The 17176-nt window shown below is 47.2% G+C and overlaps 1 protein-coding gene across 1 annotated transcript; it reads left to right on the top strand.

The window, feature by feature from the left end:
- Window positions 1-220: 220 nt before the first annotated feature.
- LOC149856952 (protein-glutamine gamma-glutamyltransferase E-like) lies at window positions 221-16226 on the top strand. The gene is made up of 13 exons (XM_090064110.1): window positions 221-227; window positions 2179-2352; window positions 2585-2824; window positions 5396-5514; window positions 6600-6728; window positions 6908-7088; window positions 7291-7426; window positions 8796-8899; window positions 8990-9232; window positions 11175-11492; window positions 12933-13096; window positions 14630-14754; window positions 15819-16226. Exons 1-13 carry the CDS (start codon window positions 221-223, stop codon window positions 15970-15972), a joined length of 2094 nt encoding a protein of 697 aa, XP_089920236.1. The 3' UTR covers window positions 15973-16226.
- The last annotated feature ends 950 nt before the right edge of the window (window positions 16227-17176 follow it).

The raw sequence follows: 17176 nt of genomic DNA, 5'->3' as shown, positions 1-17176 counted from the left end.
TGATGAGCTGGAAAACTGGCTTTGGACAGTCATTTATTATGGGAACTGGTTAATTCATTATACGTATATAAGTATAAAAAACGACTACCGAGCATCACTTCCATCTCTTTTGACCTTCAGGTAGCAACTACAAACAGATCAGATCTTTATTATTAATGTGGATTGCCTGGCCCTGAAGAATAAAAGGAGAAGGAACATAATTCACAGGAACTGAGAAAGGATGGAAGGTGAGTTTTGGGCACCCATCAGCGCATTCATGCTTTCCTTGCGAGTGCTTTCTTAAGAGGTCTGTATCAACAGGTTATTTTAGAGGGGTGTTTTCTGTTGTGATTTATGTGTGCACTGCACTTATAATGCTTTTACTGTTATTCATAACTGAGTCTTTCAAATAGATGTCTCAGTTTTCAGCAGCAGAAAATGTACTTAAAGGATGAAATTCACCTAGGGCAGAGGACTCCCATCCATAAATCCCACTGTTCATTTCAAATGTTTCTATTCATAGGGCTTCAGAGAGGCTAAGGCTTCCTTCTAAGCTAACTGCCCCAGGGTCACTTCCATCTTAATGGAGGAGAAAGGATTTTCAGAGTGATATCTTCAGGTCTGTTGAAGACTGTCTTGCATTTGAAAGCTTGTCTAACTGTATCCCAACTATACAGCTGGTCCAATAAAAGATATCACCCTAAGAAATCCTTGTTTCTCACAATCTCTGGACCATCACAGCTGCATCACCATTTTTATACTACCATTTTAAATGGAGGTCAACGTAGACCATATAAAGTGTCTGAAGAAAGTAGAGTTCCAACCCCCTGTTACCCTGCTCCTTGGATAATCTTTTAGGGAGGGGAGAAGGTGTGTAATGCTGGAGTCACAGTTAATCTGTAGGTACTTTACACTAGCGCAGTACTCACACTGAAGGGCAACAGGGAACCATGCCTTTGGGAAGGGAATGCATCCACTGATCAGAGGGGAAAGTTCAGAAAAAAGGGAGTGGGCGTGGGGGTGGGGGGGTGCCAGCCCACACAAGCAGTACAGTGAGTGGGGGAGAGAGGAGGCAAGTAGCCTGTGCGGCCTGTGGCCCTCAGTCGCTGTGAAGTTGGACAGCTTATAGGATATGAACATCAACAGAAGCAGGACTAGCCTCTCCAAAAGGGTAGGGTTGGGAGGACCCAAACCCACTTCTCCTGTGCAGACCCAGCTAATTCTGTGCACAGGCTAAATAAACCTGCTGTGCTTTGTGCAGTCTTATGCATGCGTCTACCCAGAGCTCCCAGGGACAGGCTGCTGTACTCTACCACCATCACCAGCATGATGGTGTGCACAAGCTACATAACTCACGCACAAGGGGCTTAGATATATCCAAGATAATTAAATTGCAATGTTGAGACCGACACGCATCTCCAAATGCCAGAAAGCTGGTAGACTGCGTGTTATAGAAGCTGCAGTGACTCTGGACTTTTAAGTCACGGCCCCTCTTGAGGGAGGGTGTATGGATGGGGCTGCTTAAAAGGAGAAGCCTCCAGATGCCTGGTACCTGACCCAACAGGAATCCCCAACATTCAGTATAACATACCAGGGGCCAAACCGCCCTTTGGGACAGGTGCCGATTTGCTTTGTCAAAGTGTCTGTCTTCAGCAAAACCCTCCTCACTCCCCCTTTGTACCCTCTAACCCCCTCTCACTCGTGTCGGACCAGCCACAGTCTGACTGTGCCTCTTTCCCTACCGCAGGCAAGGCAACAGGACAGGAATGTTGGTAAGGACAGTAAGGAAAAAACCCCACAATGTTTCTATTTTAGAAACTGTCCATTTATGAACTTAGATCACATCACTTCTAGCCTGCAGAACTTTAGGGATTAATTTCTAAAGTAACTTCTGCTGCCAACCCTGAAATGGCATCTACCTGCCATTACTAACAACTGTAGTATCCAAGGGTGGTAGTAAAACAGCAATAATAGTTGCTGGTAGTAAAATACTTCAACTGCATGACATGGGGACAGTAGCAGAATCCAATAGGATAAACTCTTTAGGTCATCACTGACTACTGGTCAAGATACCAAGAGTCTTCCTTCAGTCCAATCTTCTTCCAGCTGCAAAACCTCTGCTCCTGCCCAGCGAATGGCTTCTGTCTTTGGAAAATGATATTACTGGCTGCTCTTTCATTCTCCCTTCTCCCTTCACAGCTCTAACACCGACGCACATCAGCTGGCAACCTTCGGCAAACACCAGTGCCCACCGCACAAATAGATATGCCCACAAACAACTGATCGTGAGGAGAGGACAGAGCTTCACCATCACCTTATACTTCAACAGGCCACCACAGTCTGGAGACAGCCTAGCATTCATCACCGAAACTGGTAACTCCCTGGGCACCCCAACCTATTTTGCTCCTGGAGCAACCATCTTTTCCCATATATAGTCCCCCACTTCCCCTGCCCCAAGATGCATGAGCCCCTCACTCCCATCAAGTCTCTAGTCCTCCCTAATGAGCAGACTTTCGCACAAGAGCAATTTCAGCACCACGCTCTGTACTCCTGAAGGAGCCGTCATCATTCATCCAAACATCGCTGTTCCCGTTCTCTCTTCCAGGACCGTCCCCTTCAGAAGCAAGTCGTACCAGGAACGTATTTAATCTCTCTGCAGCGGGAGCCAGTGGCTGGTGTGCAAGCCAAGGACCCAGCGAATCCAACTACACAAACTTTACGCTCTCCAGTCCAGCCAATGCTCCCATCGGCCGTTACAACCTCAGCCTCCAGATCACCTGTGGTAACCAGGTCTCCTCCAGGTTCCTGGGACAGTTTGTGCTGCTCTTCAACCCATGGTGCCCAGGTAAGAATGACACTGCTTGCTCTTGAAGACAGTAGCGTGCTATATCTGCCTGCATAATGTGCTCAGCAGGCTCAGCACACCAGCCCTGCCCTGCCCACAGACAGCAAAGTCAGTTCTTGGTTCAATTGCCCTTTTTAAAGAAACACATTTTTACAGATAAAAAAGATCCAGCCTCTGTGTCAGTGATAAATACCAGCTGTGCCACCAAAGTATTCAGCAGAAAGCACAGGGAGTTTTCTGGGGCCAAGGAGATCATATTTTAAAGGCAGCGTGGTTTCCTATAGGAGATGAAACCTTTGTTCATTCATGCACCAAGGGAAAGGCCCAGCACTTCCCGCCTCTCAGCGGATGCTGGCAGTGGTGAAGCCTGAGCCAGCTGGACTTCCCACAGGTGCAGCAGGGGGACACCGAGTGAAGGCGATGGGGAACTTTCAAGGTGGGGTCGAGAGGGCTAGGACTATACTTCTCTCCTTTTTCCCCTCTGCAGCCACCCCATTTTGCAGAGGAATTGCAAATCCCTTAGTTCAGGTCTGACAAGAAAGAGAAAATAGAGTTCTGAAGTTTCAGGATGGTTTGGGCTTCTAATTTTAAGAAAACTATTCTCTACTCAGCTGTGCCACTGAATGTTCTGCATGAAGGGAGGGGACAAGTGGCTGCATAATCAGCAGCAGCTTCCTTGCTTGACTATACAGCAACTGCCATATAATTAGTTATGGATCCGTGCCAAAAGGCCACCCTTAATGCACGGGTAAAGAGCTGAGATCAAAAGACCTGCTAATTATACCAGATGTGTTGAAAGGAAGTGTGATAGTTAGGGAGCAACAATTAGGACACACCGGCAGTATATACACAGGCTTTCCTGGGTAAAGAGCCTTTCAGGTGGCTGTAGGGGCTATGTGCTCAGGTAACATCTGCACCAATAGATACATGTGCTTGGGGGTAGGGGAAGGGATAATTAGAGTGGTTCCCAGGGAGCCGCTTTAATTAAAAAACACCGCAGCATTACATGTATTAAGCCCCCACATTTAAAAATGACAGTGGGTCCTTTTAATTAAAGGTCATTCGACAAGCTAAAGTGCCCCAGTGGCCATTTTTAAACCCGTGGGGGCTTATACGTGTGATGCTGCAGCAGTGCTAGAGTGTTCCAAGTAGAACATGGAGCAGACTTGATTAACGAAGTCCGCTCCGACGCGTTCTAGTCAGAACACGTCAGAGCATGTGTGTAGGCACCCAAACAGTCAGGCAGAGACTGAGAGTTTGGCAGTGCTTGAGCTGGGACACGGGCACAGCCCTGGCACCAGCAGAGCTGGTTTTGTTACTTTATGAATACTGGAAGACAGGGAGAGAAATGAATGTGGTTCTAACTCTTTCTGTCATCCCAGTTTAAAATCTGGGATTTGGAAGAGCAGTTCCCACGTGAGGTGTGTCCAAGGATGTAGGGACTCTTCCCAAACAAGAGGGAGGACCCAGGAGGTAGCCAGACAGTAGGAGTGCTACCTGCCAACATCTTCCCTTGTGTAATAACCCCTGGATGCTGACAAAGGAGCAGTTTCTACTTCTGACTAAGCATACCAATCCAGTAAGTAACAGCATAAGATAGAAGTAGAAAACTTATTTTTTGGACAAAGGAAATTCAGCAGCTTTAAACTATGTGGACTTCAGTAAAGCATTTGCTTCAGTGTCACCTGGGAAATTACTAGTTAAGATAGAAAAGGTAGGGACCAATACAAGAACTGTAGAATACATGAGAAGCTGCCTGAGAGTAGGCAACGATGGGCACCGCTGAACAAGGAAGGCTTGAGGTGGAGGGCAGTTACTACTGGAGTTCCTCAAGGTCTGGTCTCAAGACCATCTTTAATGCTTTCATTAAGGAGGTTGGCACAAAAATTGGGAGGGCCTGGCCAAATGTGACGATGGAGAAAGTTGTGAGGCATCATCAATGCTGAGAAGGATTGGAGGCTCACATCATGTACAGCTTTATAACTGGATTCCAACATCAAGGAAGCTAAGCCTGTAATAAGCAGATGTTGGTCTCCAATGCTTGGCCTTTCAAATAGACTGCACAGTGATTAGGCAATGTACAGTAAGGAACAGTCCTGACCCAAGAATCATACCAGCTGAACTCTCCTCAAAAAATATCTTTTCCATACTAACTTCTTCAACAAGAATCAAAATAGCCAGCTTGAGCTCTTCTTCTACTCCTTCTCCGATGATATGCACGGAGAGCACCCACCACATTATACAAAAGTCAATGGAAGTGTCAAGGGACTCGGTTTTTTTAAATTAACTAATAATTTAGGAAAAGTATACAGGTACTACAAAGACTGGGGGGAAAAAACCTACATACAATACTAAGTACGAGGTAGTTGTTATTAATCTCTCCTCAGATTGGATGCTGTACAAAGTGCCTACAATGAACTGCACAAGCTCATAGAGCTACAGCAATAAGATGCGTCTTGTCAGTTAACCAACCTACCTACCCAGGGACACCAGGAGGCAACCACACTTTTGGCTAGAGGTTGTATTTGTGTCCTGTCTTGTTAATAACAGCACATGTAACTGGACTTTCAGGTGACGAAGTCTACATGGATGATGAAAGTGAGAGACAGGAATATACGCTGAATGAAAACGGAATCATCTTTGTGGGAAATGCAAAGTACATTCAAGCAAGAGGATGGTACTATGGGCAGGTAAGCTGTAGGGAATGCATATGATCACCTAGGCCTTACCTCCCATTTCATTCCATCTCCCCACTTGACCCTGACATGTTCAGCTCCTTCCCTAGGACACCATGTAGGGCATCAGGGTATTTATTTAAAAGTTGAGAGTTACTTGATTGGGAAGGACTTAACCCTTCATGTCACAGAACAGAATTACATCATTCGTTGCTGCCATAGGTGGGACACTAGCGAGAGCATTCAGGCTCCTGCACAAGCAGCAACAAGGCTTCAGAGGACGTGCACAGGGATGCACCTTATCAGCAAACCATTTTTCTCCTCAGACATCCATTCTTCCCTCACACCCACTCTCTTTTTTACCCTCTGTCCTGAGAGACTAAGTCAGCTGGTATACAGGGGGATGAAGCCTTCTGCTCAGCTCTAAGGATTACCTACAAGCTGAAATCAAGGACAGTCTCAGCTCATGTTTGTACTGCTAGCTTAAAACCTTGCACTCCCTGAAGCACAACCATACAAAAACCTGCAGAATCAAGGCTGTAGCGTTTCTCCTGGGACGGGGCTGGTATCTTCCAAGCCAGTATGATCCGCTTGTTTTATCAGTTGGCTTAGAATTAACCTCACCAGAGAAAACATTATCTTTGTTGCATGTTTTTACAGACCCTGGCCCTGATCTGTGACTCTAGCCCCTAAGAGGTACCATAATGCAAATAAAAGCATAGTAATCTGCCTTGCTTGGGAACTACCTCCAGCACAACGCAGTCAAACTGTACTGAATTCATTGCTGGTGCATCCCTTGCCCTGCAACCAACAGTTTTGCCCCAAGTGAAGTGGATCTTGGCTTGTTCCAGTTATGTCATAGTAACCCCATTTAATCCTCACACGTGGTCACTCAGCCATCTGCTTCAGTTCACACATCACTCACATAACCCACGCAACAGCTGTACATACTGCACAGCAGCCAAATTTGTAGGCCTACAGTCACTGTAAGCTACTCCAGTGGAAGTTTTAAGAACTAGGGAGGTGTGAGAGAGTTTATCCTCCAATTAAGATGGTAACATATTAATTCTCCCCTTATCTGCTTTCCTTTCTGGTTACAGTTTCAAGATCGCATTCTAAACATCTGCCTTACCATGCTGGATCTGAGCCTCTACTACCGTCAGAACCCAGTCGCCGATGTAACCCGTAGAGGAGACCCAAAATATGTGGGTCGGGTGCTCAGTTCTATGGTAAGAAACAGGCTGTTTGCTCTCAATTTAAGACACGTTTACAAGCAGAAAGCATTAGCTGCTGTATGACAAGTAAATCCCTGCAGGACCAGCTGTGTCCCGAGCAATAGGACTGGAAATGTGCAACAGTGCCTCATGCAGGACTTGCTTGTGTGTGTGTGCTCTCTTTCATATTGTAGATCAATGGGAATGACAATGATAACGGGGTGCTGCTGGGCAACTGGCAGGGAAATTTCACCGAATACGAGAATCCATCCAGATGGGAAGGCAGTGTAGTCATCCTCCATAAATGGCTTCAAGACAATTACCGCCCTGTGCAGTATGGCCAGTGCTGGGTTTTTGCAGGCGTGATGTGTACAGGTACGTCCTAGGGGCAAAGCACTCTGTGGGGAAGGAGGTGTCCTACAGCCTCCACCACTTACAGGCACCTGGAAGTGACTCAGTGCCTGCCAGGGACCAGAGCATCACAACTGAAATGGTGCCTAGTGCCGCTGGTGGGGGAGAAGCCAAGCAACAGCGCAGTCAGCAAGCTGCAGCAGCTGCGTGTGTCTTTGTGTTTCAGCCCTGCGGTGCCTGGGGATCCCTAACCGCCTGATCACCAACTTCAATTCTGCTCACGATTCGGACAGAAACCTGAGTGTGGATAAATACTATGACCCTTATGGGAGGAGCCTCCCGATCGGCAAAGACTCTTCGTGGTGAATATGGCATCAGGGTCCCAGTGGGGTTCCCTGCACACATCTGACGTGGGGCTCCGGCTCCGCTCCCCACAGCATGGCCCAGCCCTGAGAAGGGCTGTTCCACGTGCACGGGTGCCTAGAGTGGGGCCCCGAGCCACTGCACGTGCTGCACCCCAGTCCGCCTGGGGACGGAAGCAGATGCAAAGGTGCCATGTGTGCCCAGTTCCCAGCAGTGCCATGCAGCTCAGGGCAGCCTGTCCGCCCTGGGCCTGGGGCCGCAGTGCAGCACAGCCTTGCTCGGAGTCAGCCTGGAGCCACTGAGTTGCCATGATGATGATCCCACCATTGCCAGTGTGGGAGGACACCACATCGAGCCACTGCACTGCAAGGGCTGGGTGGTGCGGCCCGCGGGTCTCTGGTGCCGGACCTGGACTGTCTCGTTCCACCCGTGCAGTGCAGTCCAGAGCCAGCCTGCCACTGCCACCAGCTCATTCCTGCCTGTGTCTCAGCCACCTCTGGGCTCAGCCCATGCTGGGATCAGCCCTTCAATCGCACCCCAAATTGGTCCTTTCCCTGCAGGAATCCACTCCTGCTGCTCCCACGTGCAGCAGCGCTGCCCTGGAGCAGTGGTTGGCTTGCTCCCTGCACCGCCAGCCCCAAGAACTCCAAAATCAGGTTGCCACATTTGCCCTCCGTGGCTGCAGCCCATGGTCCTTTTGCCCACATCAAGCCAGCTGGCTTCTGACCTTACACATGCAGGATTGAAGGGGGTGGCAGGGGGTCCTCCTTCCTCCTCCTCCCAGCTTTTATTCCTGGCAGCACCCAACCCCAGGCCTCTGATCAAAATCAGTCCCTAAGCAGGGGTTGGACTTGAGGTGTCCTCCTGAGGTTGCTCCCAACCCTCCTGTTCTGACTCCGAGTGTTCCCTTGCTGTCATCTCCCATCCTTCCCAGGACTTTGTCCTACACACTTCCTCTACAGCCAGCCATCCTTCCCCCAGGTCGTACCTCTGACTGCCACGTGCACCCTTCTCCCTGCATGTCTCCCTCAGCTCCTTCTGGTCCTGGGCTTTCCTGGGTTCCTTAGCTGAGAGCCACCCTTTCCATCCTGCCTCTGCACAGTCTCAACAGGTGTAGGGCTGCTCTTCTTTCTCCCAGTTTGCTCCTTCTTAAAGGGCTGAGTCTCAGCAAGACAGCTGCACCCAGCACCTCTCTCTTTAAAGGGGACTTTGTGGACTGGTACAGAGGCTCTGCATGGCCTCTCGGCTAGTCCTCCCAAGCATCTCTTCATCTTTGTTCTTAAAAAGGAAACATGTACAACCCCATAATTACACCGATTGCCTGGGATCCTGTTCTTCCTTTGAACTGCCCCTTGTTTTTACCTTCAGGGATTACCATGTCTGGAACGAAGGCTGGTTCATTCGGACAGACCTGGGAGCATCATACAATGGATGGCAGGTCCTAGACTCAACTCCACAAGAGCCAAGCAAAGGTAACAATACCATTTCCTCTTAGGAGAAAGCATCCCATTGCCAAGGCTGCTAGTGCCTAATACAATTGCTGCTTTTTCTTCATACCCTAGGGATATTTCAGTGCGGTCCTGCCTCTGTTGTAGCCGTCAAACAAGGCGATGTAGACTTGAGCTATGACACCTTATTTGTGTTTTCGGAGGTGAATGCCGATAGCAACCGGTGGATCGTCTACAGCAATGGAACTAAGAAACGAGTGTATTGTGATACCGAGGTATTTGGCAGGTTTATTAGCACCAAGGCTGTGGGCAGCAATGCCCGTGTGGATGTCACTAACAACTACAAATACCCAGAAGGTAAAGGAAAATTCTCTATCACAATTCATTTCCTATTGGGTTCTTGGTAACTGGTTGTCTCATTGGCTTGAACGCTTCTGTCTCCCTTGGAAGACTATTTCTGGCAGTATTATTTGTAGTTTCTTTTCATAAAATGTGGATGCCCTACTCATATTGCAGGAATTCTCAGCAGGAAATGTAATGGCCCATATCCTGCAATACACAATATTATAGTGTCATACAGAACATTTTACTACTCAAACAAAAGAGTAGTTAAAACCACCTGTAAAACAGAATTTAAAAAAAAATCTATTGCAGGAGATACTACTAATGTCCCAGGAACTAAGTCCCCTCCTCACCCCATGCTGCAAACGGAAATTGGGGTCCTCTTCACAGCACCAAGGGAACTGACTGTGTCCACCAGCCAAGTTCACACCTTTGCCATTAGCTGGCATCTAAGCCTGGTCCTCCCAGCGCAGCCACGTGTACTGAAATGCTGAAGGTTCCCGTGGACCTTCACTCTGCATGTTTCCATCTTTTCAGTCTTTCTGCTTTACAAATGGGAAAATGTCATGGGTTTATTTCGAAACAGGCACATATTTGACATACCAACCTCTGTCACATGAGAAGACAAAATGCCAGTTTGCGGCTCCCCAGTTACCACCGCGGTATAAAGGGCAGATCCTCTCTGCTAACACTTCTCCCTCTCCTGAACAGCTCTTGGATGAAGTGCATCCGGGTCCGCCAATTTGAACACATCCAGCCCCTCCAAGTGCCCCTTCACTAAGTCTGAGCTAACAATTGGTGGGCTGGTGTCCCTCCTGTGGCTATCTATGATCCAATTGGGAGATTTGCCTTGGCCTGTGTCTAGGAATACAGACACAAATAACTTATTGAAGGACTCAGCTTTGTCACCAATTGCCCTCGTTTGTTCTGTAGGGTCCTATGCTACCCTGCACCTTCCTTTTGCTCCCTATATACCTGAAGAAGGACTTTTGTTGTCCTTAATTTTTGTTGGCAGCCTAAATTCTAATCCTGTTTTGGCCTCCCTAACTGATTGCCTGCAAGTGTGAGCCACGGAGGTATACTCCTCCTTGATAGCTACCCCCCCCCCATTTCCACAGTCTGTATACCATTTTCTTTGCTCCTAGGCTCTTAGTCATCTTGCTTAAATTCAGTTTTAAGTTTCCTAGATTACAATGACATAACTAGGGCAGGGGCACCAGGGCAGCCATCCTGATCACAGATTTTGGGGTGGCGGGGGGCAGGATGGACACAACACAGCTGCTGCCACAGCAGCATAATCCAAAATTGTGATTTCACAGTGCAGTGGCAACCAGAAGCAGCCCTGTGCATGGCAGCTGCCCTGGGTGCCCAGCCTCATGGTTATATCCCTGCTGGGTCTCAGTGTCTAGCAGAGGGGTAACAACCGCAGGGTGTTTGTAGTACAATGGGAACTTGCTCCTGATGGAGGCATCTAGACACTACTGTAAACAGCAGAGGACAGGCAGAGTATCAGCACAGGTTTTCAGAGGGTCAGAGAGAACCCCACACTGGTCTCAATTCCTAAGCTGTCTATGCCACCAATCACAAACTCTCCACTGAGGTAAACCTTATACATTTCCAACAGCAGGAGCCACCAGGGAAAGCAACAGTACCCCAGGGACCAGCCATGAAACTACTCTGCTTTTTGAGAACCAAAAAACTGTTGAGAACTGACATTTTTTTGAATCAAAACTGGATAGAAACAGCATTCTGTCTCACATAATATTATCAGAAATGTGTGCATGTGGTGGCTCCATGATGGCTCTGGAGTAATACAGTTACAAACTTTGTTTTTAATGAAATACTGTACATCCTGTGAACATTTCAAACTATGCATAAGCTGCATTTTCAGAGTGGCAAGGACTGTGCACTGGAGAAAAAAAAAATCATGAGTTTTATACCTTTCCCTTTCAACCAGGCTCTCCTGAGGAAAGACAAGTATATAGAAAAGCATGGAACAAGATATTTGGATCAAACACCACAGAAAGACGCCCAGAGGTTCTTAATGAAAGATCCACAGATGCAGCTAGAAATCCTGGCATCTCTGGGAGATTCAAGCTGGTTGAACCCCCAGTGCTTGGACACGACATCAGCCTAATTTTAATTCTCAACAACTTGTCCTCTGAACACAAGTCTGTTAAGGTGAACATGAATGCATCAAGTATCCTGTACACCAGGACAACAGTGGCAGAGATCCTGCAGGAAACCGCCTCTGTTGAACTCGGTGCTAACGCAGGTAATTTTTCATATGACTCAACAGCCCACAAAACTATCCTCTTAAACTGACAGACTAAGAACATGCTCATGGTCAAATGGATGGGAAGATAACACATAGAATACATCAGAGTCAGTCAATCTGTGGCATGTGTGGCACAAGTGACACAGGCAGCCTCTGCGTGGCATGAAGCAGATCACGGACAGGGCAGGCACCGCAGTGGCACACAGAGCAGGGAGCAGAAAACAGAGCAGCAAACTGGGCAGGGAGCACAGGGCTAGGAGTAGAAAACAGAAGCACAGATCAGGCAGGGAAAGGGGATCAGAGTGACATGTGGGGAGACCGCAGGGCCAATTTGTGGCACAGGTGTGAAAAAGGTTGGCTCCTCCTGCAATACATCCTGTCTGTCAGCCTTGTAAAATGATCTTGAATAATAGGAGGTTAGACAACAGTTTGTGTAGGATGGTTTGGATAGCGATAATCCTGCCTCAGGCAGAGGGTTACACTAGATGTGACCTCCAGAGGTCCCTTTGAACCCTACTTTTCTGAGTTTCTGACTTTGGGAACAAAAATCTGCTCATGTACCCTTAAGTAAGGTTCTCCACTGCTGGCAATTTTTACATCTATTTAAAAATTGGGCATTTTTTCCTGTTCTATTTCAATTTCAAACAAGAATTAATGCAGGGGATTCCCTTTACCATGCAGGTTGTCTGGCTAGATTATCACAATGGCTTCCTCCTGCCCTACAACCTGCCAGACATGTTCAGAAATACTGCGCTGTGGGCTAAAGGAGAAGGCAAATGTTCTCTGCCTGGTCCATGTCCTCTCTTTCTCAGCCATCAAGGATCTGCAGTGAATTTAACAGAAAAGGGCACATATGCAGCAGGAACAAATTAGAATATAGTAAAACTTGCATCAAAACTACATGTCAACCTCCTTAAGAGCACTTGGGTTAATAAAACAGGAAAAATATTATATTTCTCCATCCTAACAGGCTGTAGAGTGAGAAACTATTATTTTTCAATAGACAGAAGAACTGTAGGGAAAGAGCAATGACAGGAGGGCTGGGCTGGACTGGACTGCTCTTGTAACATCTGGCCTGATCCTTCTGCCTGCCAGCTGACGTAAAACAAAGAGGGAATAGGCCAAACTTCTTACAACAGGCCAAGTAAGAGTCTTAGCATGGACAATACTACATGCAGAGACAAATTCTGGTTGGGTTTCAACAAGACTCCCCATATAGAAAAACAAAGGGTTTGCACAACAACAGAGCAGATTTTGTCCCAGACTGCAAAACACTAGGCAGTGACTATCAGCGATGAAGAGAAGGGGGTGTCCAGCAAGAAAACCCGTCTGGCCTGGTAAACAAATGCTACAAAAAAGACAGACTCAGTTAGTCACTTGGGGGATATCTGGGACATTACTGGAGTCTGAGACTTTCCAAATATGTTTGAATTCCAGAAAAGCATATTCTACTAAAGTTCCCTTACTCCCGGTATGGAAAGCACCTGACTGATGACAAGAGGATCCTAGTCACTGGGTTGTGTGAAGTCATGAACATACCAGGGGTGAAGTTTCTGGTGGAGAAGACAATCATGTTAGAGAATCCCAAAATCATCATCAAGGTAAGAGAGGTTTCCACGTTGCCTTGAATGGAAAGCAGCAAATACAAGAGCTCTCCTCAGAGAAGCCTATAGATGGTGTTCAGGCTAGAGCAGGGTCCAGCAGCCTAGGCCTACAGACCAGATCTGGCCCATGGAGATGGTGGGGGGCCTCAGCAGCAGAGGGCTTTGCCCTTGCTGTGCTGCAGCCAGGTGCCAGCACGGGTGCACCTCCATCCCAAGCTGGGTCATTCTGATGTGCCAGTAGGAAACATGGCAAAGAGCTGGCCTAGACCAGGGCTGTCCAACTCCTAAGCCACCAGGGGCCACAAGCCAAAGGGGTCGTGCCAACATGAGCCCCGGGTTCACTGGGCTGCATGCTGTGTGTGTCACGCCCAACCCTGTGCTACACCAGGCACATGGACGCCCCAACCTCACCTGTAGCTCCCCAGCTCCAAGCTCTCCCTGTGCCACCCTTCCCTGTTCCTTGTGCTAGGGGCAGAAGCCAGACGAGGGAGGGGGAACCCAGAGACCCCAGCTACTGCTGCAGCCAGAGCAAATGGGCATGGGGTGAGAGTCCTGGGACAGCCCTGGGCTAAAGGATGGGAATTCTATGAGAAAGTGAGGCAAATCAGGCCATGTTTTCAGAGGCAGCTCCTGAGTCCTGTCTGCCCAGCTTTAGAACCTTTAAGACATCTCAAAGAATGTAAAATTCAGGAGCTACTTATGAACATTCGCCCAAATCTCTGTTCTCTTCTGCAGTAAAGGGACCAAGTCTCTTGTGCAAAAGAGCAAATGACACTTCCCTCATCTTCCATATCAAGTGCTACCCCATCTTCTGTCTGGGATTAGTTATCTTTTTTCAATTCCGTCCTTATTTGAGTTAGTGTTCTGGTTCCTCTCAAATGATCATGCCCTGGCCTGAAATACAGACCTGGGACCCTGATGGACATTTCATTATGGTCAATTTAAATGGCTTTGCCTGCTTATTCCCCAGCAAAAGTATTTTCTTTGTGCATTGCATTCCAGGACAATCAGGCAGCAAATGAAAGAAGAGGCAAACTAATGTCTGACAGAAGACAGGACAGGGTGGCACCTTAGAGACAACCTATTGCCTATGGAAGCATATGCCTTTCTGTGCAAGTTGGTCCCTAGGGTGCCATGCTACCCTCCTTTCTGCCCTAGTTCAGACTAATATGGCTAACTCCCTCTCTCAAGACATTTCTGAATAGGTCCAAGATTCAGTTCTTCAACATGTGTACGATTTCCCTGAATGGTACAACTAATTCAAATTCAGTGTAAGGAAAGACCGAGAAGGGAGATGCACATCAACCAGGAGCTGAATTCAGTTGTTCCTACCTAGAATACTCCAGCCCCTGAAGGGAAGTGACACTGTACCCATAACACTGCTTATGTTTGACCAGAGAGAGTGCCAGACACCGTCCTGAGAAGGTTAACACCTTTGGCTGTTCATAGGCAACAGTCCTGCAAGGGCAGGTGGGGAGACGGCGAGGGCATCAGAATGATGATGGACCCAAATGTTTCTGTCCTGCTTAGGTTCCTTCCCAGGTTGTGGTGAACAGAGCAGTTAACCTAGAGATCTGGTATACCAACCCTCTCCCGGAGCCTGTGGAGGACTGTGTGCTGCTGGCAACACTGACGAATCAGCAGGTCAAGATAAAGTAAGTAAAGCAGCAGCATCTACTCAGTGCTTCTGATAAGACCAGTAGTGAGACTGGAATGGTCTCCCCCCAGCCCGCAAGCAAGACTCAGAAGGGAAATGTTCTAGCCATGAAACTGCAGGTCTCCCGATGTCACATTTAGAACTCAAATGTGGCATCGGGTCTGCAACATGTTAAAGAAAAGAAGAACGATGAAACTGCGGGGAGAATAGGTGCATAATTTCAAGAGCATTTTACTTCTGTGGTCTGCATCTAAAGCTGAGATTTGCAGTTCTATTCATAGATATGTGACAGCTACTCAGATAGGATTTTGGACTTCACTGCTTCTTCCAGTGTAAGATGCTGCCAGCACTTCCCTCCTCCCAGGACAAACAAGAAGAGGTGTTCTAGACTTTATCAGCATAAATATTTAATACTTGGAGAGGGAAAGCTAGAAAAGAATAAGTCCCTTTCAAAGTATGTGGGACTAACGCCTTCTTAGTTACATTTTTTCTGTGCATGGGCTCCTTGTGGATTCCTCCTCCACAAGCTCAGTGTACATGTCCTACGGGGGTTGAAGTGCATTGGGCCCCGAGCTGACCTGGCCGTGCCACCTGTGAGAACTCTCAAAGCTGTCCCAGTCTGTGGCACCTTCAAACACTGGAACATGTAGAACACCACACGCCGGGGCGGTCCCTGGCGAGCCCCGGTTCGGAGTTACCAGTGCAGTCTAGGAGGAAAAGAAAAACAATCCTTACTTCTGCAGCCAGGAGACAATGTAGGTGCTGGAAGGGACATCAGAGAAGAGTGACAGATAAATAAGTGTCTAAATATGAGATGCAGCTCACCCTGTGGTCTCAAATCAACAGGTCTCAAACTTAGATAGCTAGCAACTCTGCACGCCATGCAAATGCAGAATGTGCAGCAGCTCCCCCTGTTCATCTATCCACTTATAAACGTGTGTGGCAACATGCTTCCTGATCCACACAGGTCTTGAGCTTCTGCTTTTCCTTGGGACCCCCAGCATACATAACGGGAGAGTGCCCCTGAACTCATTGGTTTCCTTTCTTTGTGTTTTTTTTCAGTGTGGCAGGACTAGCACCAAAGGAGCAATCGATGATTTATTATGAATTCACACCCCGCCAGACCGGCAACTTGCAGCTGCAGATAGACTTCTCTTGTAACAAGTTCTCACATGTTAAGGGGTTTGTGACAATTTACGTGGCACCTGGTCACTAAATGACTTGCAGCACTTGCAATTTGTCTGACGTTGGAGGTAATCTCCGATTTCTGCACTAGCATTAAAAATCATTTACCTCTGCACAGTGATTGTGACAACTAATCAGTTAGTACATTTTCATTCTTAATGATTTGTGAAGTGTTAAATAGGAAAATTCCCACAAGGATGAACAAAATTTCTCACTCCCTGCATCACAACAGGATAACTTATTTTGCTTTCACAATCATTTCTTCTCCACTCTTGAATATTTCTAATCAGGCTTCTTTTTTGGCTATTTAGTATGGAACTCTTGTCAGAACAAATGTGGCTCTATTCCCTCTGGAAACAGTTCCAGAGTTTTACAGAATGTGTATATATGGTGTTGAACTCAGAGCATCAGAAGTTTAATTGCACTGATAAAATCTGATTATAACCTATTCCAAATTTGTCAGCAATAAACTGATTTTTCAAAGGATTATTCATTCCAGTTAGATATTATTTCCTTTGTAACTGTCAGCAATACTGCGATTCATGCATCTCATAAAAACTGCATAGGAGCCTGGATGGAATGAAGGATACATATTTTCCCCCAACTTTACAAGTTTACTTGCCTTAACAGAACAGTTCCTCCAGTAGTTACCACAATTCTGTGATTTTGTGACATGTTACTGCCTCTGCATTTTCCTCACAAGTTACTGTTTGACATCGGGCAAAAGGAAGGGTAGAGCTGCACTTTACAGATTAACTGAATCAAATAAATAAATGGCTTTCATGAGCAAGAGCTCACTTCATCAAATGATGTCAGACTTTGTCAAACATGAGTGGGAAAAACAAACAAACAAAGACTGGTCTCTGCAAGCAGCCTCCTCCCTGATCCCTCAGAAGAGGGAAAACCACACAACTAAGGATGCATCGCCCAAGAAACCACAGCAATGGAATTAGAAAAATGGATCCAGGACACCAGGCTTGTCTTTATTCCCCACAGTACCTCTAATCACATAGGGGTAAAAAAAAACAACAACAAACCCCCAAAAAACAAACCAGCCTGGAACTAAGGATTCTTTCAGTATCGTGTGTCAACATTTTGTGGCCAAGTCCAAGTGGCCACGAGTGTAGAGCCCGGTTCTGAATTGACACGGACAATCCAGAGGTGTTTTTCTGCAGCGACATAAACAAGGAGTATGGTTGCACTCAGACCTGCCTTGTCCACATGTCACCACAGTT

Source organism: Crocodylus siamensis, chromosome 10 (assembly GCF_052110815.1).
Source record: "Crocodylus siamensis isolate JL-2025a chromosome 10, ASM5211081v1, whole genome shotgun sequence".
NCBI lineage: Eukaryota > Metazoa > Chordata > Crocodylia > Crocodylidae > Crocodylus > Crocodylus siamensis.
This window is presented reverse-complemented; position numbering and strand designations above follow the sequence as displayed.